The sequence below is a fragment of the Aricia agestis genome, chromosome 20, assembly GCF_905147365.1.
Source record: "Aricia agestis chromosome 20, ilAriAges1.1, whole genome shotgun sequence".
Classification (NCBI taxonomy): Eukaryota; Metazoa; Arthropoda; class Insecta; order Lepidoptera; family Lycaenidae; genus Aricia; species Aricia agestis.
The window spans coordinates 12,892,936-12,902,020 of record NC_056425.1 but is presented as its reverse complement, the minus strand read 5'-3'; the positions used below and the strand labels follow the sequence as shown (position 1 = coordinate 12,902,020).

General features: G+C 37.6%; 1 protein-coding gene and 1 long non-coding RNA gene across 4 annotated transcripts in view; both read right to left on the bottom strand.

The window, feature by feature from the left end:
- Positions 1-3,193: 3,193 nt before the first annotated feature.
- On the bottom strand, positions 3,194-4,432 carry LOC121737348. Its single transcript, XR_006037131.1, has 2 exons — positions 3,704-4,432; positions 3,194-3,542 (listed from the first exon to the last, which is right to left on the bottom strand). It is a non-coding gene; the product is annotated as an uncharacterized LOC121737348 (long non-coding RNA).
- Positions 4,433-6,297: 1,865 nt separating this feature from the next.
- The window catches only part of LOC121737345 (zinc finger SWIM domain-containing protein 4-like), an 84,548-nt gene continuing 81,760 nt past the window's right edge, over positions 6,298-9,085 (bottom strand). For all 3 annotated transcript variants that reach the window (XM_042129008.1, XM_042129009.1, XM_042129010.1), the window contains 3 exons: positions 7,812-7,934; positions 6,805-6,991; positions 6,298-6,652 (listed from right to left, as the gene is read on the bottom strand). In XM_042129008.1, the coding sequence (XP_041984942.1) occupies positions 6,522-6,652; positions 6,805-6,991; positions 7,812-7,934 (441 nt within the window). In that variant the 3' untranslated portion in view covers positions 6,298-6,521. The remainder of the gene's footprint in view (positions 6,653-6,804; positions 6,992-7,811; positions 7,935-9,085) is intronic.

The following is a 9,085-nucleotide window of genomic DNA, read 5'->3' as shown; positions in this document are numbered from 1 at the left end:
TTATGATATTAATGATAGTAAGAGACCTGACGGTGATAATAACGACATACCAGGCGGTTATTATCCTGATGATAAACCAAACCGTTATTATCATGATGGTAGTAAAAAACCAGATGTTTATGATCCTGACGGTAACAAAAGACCTGGGAAATATGATTCTGATGGTAACAAAAGACCAGGCAAATATGATTCTGACGGCAAGAAAAGACCTGGGAAATATGATTCTGATGGTAACAAAAGACCAGGCAAATATGATTCTGACGGCAACAAAAGACCTGGGAAATATGATTCTGACGACAACAAAAGACCTGGGATATATGATTCTGACGGTAATAAAAGACCAGGCGGATATGATCCTGACGGTAGCAAAAGACCAAGCGATTATGATGCTGACGGTAGTAAAAGACCCGATAGTTATGATCCTGACAGTAGACCAGGGGGCAATAATTTTAAAAACTGTATCAAATCCTGCATCCAACAGGACGATCAATTAGAAAGCTATGGTCCAAACGCAGGCAACTATGGTCCGAACACAGGCAACTATGGTCCGAACACAGGCAACTATGGTCCGAACACAGGCAACTATGGTCCGAACACAGGCATCTATGGTCCGAACACAGGCAACTTTGGTCCAAACATAGGTGACTATAGTCCGACAACAGGCAACTATGGTCCGAACACAGGCAACTATGGTCCGAACACAGGCAACTATGGTCCGAACACAGGCAACTATGGTCCAAACACAGGCGACTATGGACCGAACATAGGCAACTTTGGGCCTAACGTGGGCAACTACGGTTTTAACAGGGGCAACTATTGGCCTAATATAGGTATCTATGGGCCTAACTCAGGCAACTATGGACCTAACACAGGCAACTATGGCCCTAACACAGGCAACTATGGTCCTAACGCGGGCAACTATGGTCCTAATGCGGGCAACTATGGTCCCTGGGTAACCCATTATACTGGGCATTGTGCTCCGGACTGCGACTGTAGGAAAGGCTAACTCTGTCACGAACTGTCAAACCATTTTCGAAAATACTTTTGAATATACTCTTGACGCCCATTTTGTGCGCCTGACAGACGAGCTAATAATATTATATACCTGTATGTACTGTTCCCGAAAATGAAACTAACTTAAAGGGAGTTATAGACTTCTCAACCTATCAATATCAATTATCAATTTTATATTATAAACTATATTATATTATAGTTTATCTTTAGTTAATACTCTGACATAGGTTGGTTCTTGTAAAGAATATGGAAACTTTCAAAACATACGTATAGATATTAATAATATTATGTATCTGTACAATATAAATAGCAATGTATTCCTAATTTCTTTCATACTATTTAATTTAAGGCTCAATTTATACTGCCGCGGAATGGAACAGAAGCGACTTTTTGCAACAGCAAATAATTGGACGCGCGTCTTCTGCGGAATTTTCGAGAATTCTCCAGTGCCGAATCCCTCGCATGAGGCTAAATTGACGCTTCCATTCCGTTCCATTTCGCATTACGCTAGTTTGGCTTCACCCTTAATTAAGGCTCAATTTATACCGAGCCTTAATTAAGGGTGAAGCCAAACTAGCGTAATTTGTGAGTTGTGAGTCGCAGAATTTCAGCTGGCAGAAATTCTACTGCATTCAGTTTCATACAAAAGTGCTGTTTGATTCACACGAGCGTAATTTTGTGAGTCATGAATCATGATTTGTATGAAAAGATATTTACGCGGCAGTTCTGCGACTCACGAGCACGACTCACAAAATTACGCTCGTTTGGCTTCACCCTAAGGGTCAATATAGGTTATACTAGCGCAGAGTCGAAGCGCATCGAAGCGAATTATCAAAACTGAATATAACAAATTGAACCTTAACTCCAAAGCGTTAACGCACTTTATTACTTACTAGTAGTTCCTAAGATTAGCGCGTTTCTAACAAACAAACAAACTCTTCCTAATTATAATATTAGTATAGATAGATGAGAATTTAAAAAGGCGCGCGCATCCGCGCGAATTCGCGTCGATGCGCCCGACCAACGCTGATTGGCCTCGCAGAAGTAATGTATGCGTTACGCTCTTGAGTTAAGGTTGAATTTTCTGTGTTCAGTTTTTGGGAATTCGCTTCGCTTCGATTCTGCGCTAGTATAAATTGACCCTAACACCCTAAGGTATAAAATGAATAAACGTTGTTTTGTTTTCATAATTTTTATTGGAATATCACCTTCTTACATCGGCACTGTAGGGTGTCTACGTTAAACGCCAACACAAATCAAATAAAAATATATGGCCCAAGTCGCGAGATGAGCCATAAAACTCCAAATTAAATGATTATTAAATTTTATGCCTCGACCCCTGGAGGCCTACTACGAAATCGTTTTGAGACTCAAACAATCGAACGAGAATGCCGTGTCCCGCTCTAACAACGTCATTCCTCGTTTGTTAAAGTAGGACGCGGCATTCTCGTTCGATTGTTTGAGTCTCAAAACGGTTTCGTGGTACGGGCCCTGGTTCGGACCATGGTGCAGTGTAAATGGGTTACAAAATAAATAAACTATAAGCCGACCTGTCTCTTATACTTTCACCTGAAGGCACTTGAGGTTTTACGTTAATTTTGTTTACAATTTCATTGAAGAATCATTCGAATCTGCTAAATCTTACAATAATACACAGTTGTGATCATAAAGTTAATATACCTAGCGGAATAGAGAAACAAAGGCCTGAGCAAGAGAGATGTCACTATCAGTAACACTGCGTGGTAAAAAGAGACGTGTGATACATGACAGCAGCACTCTTTTTTTGACGTCCAGTCGGCACGTGCCGCACGTTGATAATTTAATCTCATAGAAATTACGTTCAATCATGCTTGTGTAAGTGTATACGTACACATATTTTTACACACATATGAAACCAATTTCGGTTTCGTTTGACAGCTCGAGATTGTTGCTCTATTCCGCTGGGTATATTAACTTTATAGTTGTGATGCAGTCTCGGTTTAATAAAGTTACTGTCACAAATCAACTTCAAAGCGTTCTTATTTGCCAATAATATGAGAATTATTCTTTCTTGTCTGATAGGATCTAGAGTGGATTAAATCTGTATTGGTGTTGGAATTAATTAGCAGAAAAGGGGCACAGAACAGTCAAGAGCACTGACATAGGTACACACAAACTAGTGACAAAATTAAAGATATTGTAAAATGTACACTTTTTTATTTATGGGTAGTTTTTTTTAACTGTACGTTTCTTCTAGCACATGTTAGTGATCTTGTTTGTTAGTTAAATCAGATGTTTTATACATTGCAATGATACACAGCGAAAAAGTTCGTTTGGCAACAATAATCACAAATTAAAGTTGCCCTTTCAATAATTAAATAAAAACCATAACACGTAAGTGAAATTCAAAGGTTTTTCTGCTATTAACGATTTAAACAATTTCAATAAACATTTAGAAATAATCAACAGGTCGGCTGAAGGCGGCGAAATTATTGCTTATAATGTGCGCCGAGTACGAGTCTCTTCACTACTCGCCGTGAAGAAGTAAACTACAATTGGACGCTGTTAAGCATTCGTGTACTAACCCACAAAAAAATACGTAATGAATTATGAATGCAATTATGTTCTTTAGATGATTTAGAACAAGACGGCATTCAAAATTTAACAACAAAAAAAGTTGTGGGTTAGGACACTAATGCTTAACAGCGACCAATTTATATGACTTCAAATTAAGTTATTTACTGTTTGTTTGCTACAAGGGGCGTTGTTTTGTACAATGATCAGTGCCGGCTTAAGCCTACCAGCGCCCTGGGCGAGATTTCACCACATATAAAAAGTTTTTGTTGCCTTCGGCGCCCTGGGGGATCACCCAAACGCGCCCCCTTTTAAAAGCCGCTACTGACAATGAGTTCACTTTTTTCGGCGAGTAGTATGCTCGTACTTAGCACTAGTACAGCGTTAAAGTAAATCATTCATGAAACATTTCTTTACATTCTCCGAGGAAATCATACGTGGCTGAAATAGAAACTAAATAGCTTTCTGCTAATAATTTCTTCAATAAACAATTGAATGCCAATGGCCAGCATAGGCCTGCCATATTTTTATAGCCTGAAAGCGCTATAAAAATCAGGTTTGGTTTTAAATATATAAACGCGACTCCAAAAAAAAAAAATACAGTTTGTAAGTAATTTTCAAACGGATAAAGTTCAAAACTTCTTGTAAAATGTCCAAATTAGTTTAAAATTCAGATTCTGATTAGCGCCTGGGCCTAACTGCCACAAATTGTTCGTAATTCCCATTTCAACCACGAGACTTCACTGACCAAATTCAGATTTACAACATTTATTCAGCGGACATTTTTGTTTCAATGGTTTTTTCATGTTTATGCTTTACAAAAATAAATAGGAAAGTTTATCAAAAATCAATTGACCAGAGGGCCTAGACAAGCGGCAAGCGATTATCGTAAACGCTAACGCTGACGCCACAAAATGTATGGGATTTGACATTAGTATTCGCTAGCGAAGCGATGACTTATGTCAAATCGCATACATTTTGTGGCGTTTGCGTTTACGATAATCGCTTTCCACTTGTGATGTTTGATTGTATAATTCAATAGTTTTAGTAAGTATTTTTAATTTTATATTGTATAGCTAAAGTCAGATCGCAAAACACGTATAATTTAGCTCACAACACGCGATAGCAATATACGCGTGAGTGAAATAGCATCAAGTACAAAATTCTACATGCTCTACGACCGTACTTCCGTTTCCTAGGTATTTTTGCAAAGCACTAACAAATGTCTAATAAACCTAATGAATAAAGATCTTTTAACAAAGATATTGCACTTTGCTGTTGTAAATATAAAAAGTATAAACCAAAACACCTTTATCCAATAGATTGTTTAGGCACACGCTGTTTTTTTTACCAAAATATGTAATGCTATTATTTACACCATTTTGATTGTAATATTATGGTTTATTGAAGATAGGAAGTAAAGTGCCTTTAGCGACAGGTGTTTACTTTTTGTGACAAATACCATTTTGTTTTTAATCTCTTAACCGACTTTAAACAAGTGGAGGTCTGCTATGTTTTCTTAATCATATTATGTTTTTTTATCAATTTAAGTTGCTTATCATTTATGGTCTTACACGATCTGCTTAACGATTTGCAGAGACATCTTAAAGTCCCGTCTTGTGATTTGAAGATGAAGAAATAATTGCATTGCATGGACGGTGGATCCATTTAAAAATTTTCTGCAAAACGATTGACAACAATATAATTATAGTCTGTTATGGATTTAATAGATAGTCTCTAAACACGAAATTGTGTTTAAAAGACTTTGTTTAAAACACCTGCGTTTTAGGCAAAAGAACAGAGTAATGCTATAAACACATTTTTAAGTGCACATATTTTTGAAGGCTCAATTTTTTGTGCAGTAATACAAAATTAGTCGTTACAATATTTAGAAAATGTCTTTAATAGTTGGATATAACTTTATTCAAAGCTACAAAACCGTAATTTCTTTTTACCATACAAAACAATTTAACTGAGATCATTTTAAAATTCCGCGGCAAGACTTTTATTAAAGTTATCTGTAGATAGATAAGTATTTTAGGAACTTTTATATAATTGAAGCTATCCATCGACTGTTCCACGTTAACCTTAGAGAACAAAGGAGTTATCTACGATTAAACACCTATAAAATTACATAAAACTCTGCTGTAAAGTTTGTTTTAATTATCTAAAGACGTTGGAACTTGTCACGTGATGTTGGTAGGTTTACGCTTAAAAATATTTTCATAGCATTACTACCTACTTTACAAAGTTGAAACGTATAAGGAACCGGCTACAGAACGCCTCGCACACCACATAAAGTACAAAAATCCTTCTTACACGCTATACATACTCGTCCTAAGTTTTTGAACACTATCCCAATGATCTATATTTAAATATTAAACATTCTACATTATAAATGCACTTCTTGTTAAAACTTTATCTCTACGCTAACATCGAAAACCGAAAGTGGAAACTTAAAAGTGGAACAACGAAAGAGAACAGACAAAAAAACAATCACAGGAGGCCGTAACAGAAACAAAATGGCGGCGAAGGACAGCTTAACGTTTAAAAATAGAACACCTAAATATGAATACTCGAGAATACTGAAAGAAAGATGGCTTCGCGAAACTTACAAATATTTCTTTGGTGTGGTGTCATCGTTCCGCCGCGGACGCTACGGCTAGTGTCCGGACACTGAATACTGTCGCTTCAGAAACAATTTACATACCATTTACAGCGAGACTATCATACAACTTACGCTATATTTACAGCTACGCTATTTACATATTGGAATCATTGAGATCAATATATTCGCTACTTACACGACGCTAGGAGGTATATTATATACTAATTACAATAATACTTGCGATCTGGTTTGGTACATACTATGAGGTATTCCCGTGATGCACTCAGATTAGACGCTTAAAAATATACATGGCATCTGGCATGGATCATAAGAACGTTGGCGGGGTTTAGCCGAATCTCTCTTTGACGAGGAACATGAGTTTTTTCTTGCCCTTGTATTTGAGTTTGATCTCCTGGAGCAATGCGGCAAACTGGTGGGGGCCGTCGTGTGCGAGCGCAAACGTGTCGCGCGCTTTACCTGTAATGTACCAATATTATATTATGAGTTTTCTTTCTCGGTGATATGTGCGCGAGGCGTGCCTGCGTGGACGCGTACGCACATAGCCCCGCCTCCAACCCCTGGCTTCATCTATTTTCAAAATCCATCAAAGCCTATGAAAAACCTCTTACCGAGAAAGTCCACGAAGTCAGCGTAATGTCTCGGTGATATGTGCGCAAGGCGTGCGTGCGTGGTGGACGCATACGCACGAAGCGCCGCCTCCAACAGTGGGCGGAGCGGCGTTGGCGGGCGTGGCGGCGGCGGCCGGGACCGACTGCAGCCGGCGGCAGCTACGCAGCAACGGCGGAGGACGTCCGACTGAAAATAATAATAATAATAATATTTAATCAACATATTATAAGAAATTGCACCACAATTAACAAAGATGTTATTTCGGAAGAAATGAAAAAAGACTAGGTACTGCATTTAAGATGTAGATAGCCCAAGCAGCACAAGAATATCTAGTGAAGCACTATTAGTTATTTTACAGAATTAAACTTGGTATTCTTACATAAGAGTCAATTTCTTTCTTTAAAAATACACGTATTTTTAAAGCAAGAAAATTATAGGCAACTCTTCATCGCCAGAATCGTCACTAATTCAACTATCATTGTCAGTCACCATGGTTTTCATCAAGAATCGATTTTCGAGACGGTGTCAATTCTTCTTTTTCGCAGCTTGACATGATGAAAATATGTCGATTCGTTGCTGAAGTGATGACTGATGACAAAGAAAGTTGATGTGACTGTCTAACGGCACCTTTTTAGGGATCCGTAGTCAACAAGGAACCCTTATAGTTTCGGTCTGTCCGTCCGTTTGTCTGTCTGTCCGTCTGTCTGTCCGCGGTTTTCTCAGAGACTATAAGGCCTACAAAGCTGTAATTCGGCATGAATGTACTATAAGAGAAGTTGATTCCTAAGCAAATCGGGGACCTAAGTAGTTTGGTCGCGTTACGTCAAACCCAGCTGACAGATCACATTTAACATTGAATTGACATATTCGACCAAATAACGTTGGTCTGTCAATTGCATATGAATCAACTTCCTCGATGGTACCACGGACGTAAATTTTTTACGTCCGTGGTACCATCGGATTAGACCATTAAGATTGGTATAAGAATTGTAAAAAAAAAACTCACCAGTACGGGCGCGCATTGCACGTTCTTCACTAGCAGCGGTAACATCGCTTGGAGCTCGGCGCGACCCAAGGAATGCGCCAACGCCACTGCCCAGTGGATATCCGCGATTGCGGGGTGCGTGTCCTGGAATTGAATAATATGTTTTATTTGTAATTTGTAAATTGACTATGAATAAATCTTTGGAACTGTCTTAAAATGTGATTACCGCTTCAACTAATCTAGCGGCAAAAACCGACACAAAACATATTCAGCGAGTTATATAAAATGAGCTGAATATTTAAAACTGAAACATTTTTTTACTATGAGTTAAATCAGCCTTTCCCAAAGTGGGCGATAACGCCCCCTTGTGAGCGCTGAATTTCTAAAGGGTGGTATGGGACCCACAAAAAATGGGGGCGTTCCGCAGAGGCTTCGGGGGTAGATAGATAGATAGATAGATTCTTTATTGCTCACATTAACTAAATAATACAATAATGTTACTAAAACTAAACATAACAAAAAACATAAATGTGGGCAAGGGCGGCCTTATCGCTATGAGCGATCTCTTCCAGGCAACCCTACGAGAGAGGAAAATTTAAACTAAAAGTAGTAGGTATGCGGGGTAAAGAATACGTCAGCTAAATTAATAAAAAATAAATAATAATAAAATAAAAAAGACAAGAATATTAAATAAATATAGTTTACAATTGGATATCAAACTGAGCAAAAACACTATAAGTAATGTAATGATTGTTAAAATAAATATATTTTATAGACTTACATTCTACTTGTAATATTACATACTTATTATATAATATTCTAAATAAATAAAGACATTTATACCCATTATAAAATTAAACAAACAGTTAATATCAGCAATTACTAGCAAGAGACCTTACTCCTCAGATGGATATGTAGCTTTGATTTAAAAGAAGCTAGTGACTGCGACTCGCGAATCTCTAGTGGCAGATCATTCCACAAGTAAGTGGCCTTCACGGCGAAAGAATCCGCAAAATATCCCGACTTTGTAAAAGGTGCTAATAGTTTATTATTATGGGTATTTGTAATTTCATTTCACCTGGATGCATTTTAAATTGAAACAATGGGGGGTGCTAAAACAATTTTTTCCCAAAGTGAGCAGTAGACAACATAAGTTTGGGAACCCCTGAGTTAAATGATAGCAAATTTTCTAAAAGAGGCAGTTTCAGAAAAAGAGAAGAGATAAATTCTAGAATATTTTCAATGATAACATCAGCTGAAATGATCTAATGCAAAAGCGATTGTTAAGTCTCTAT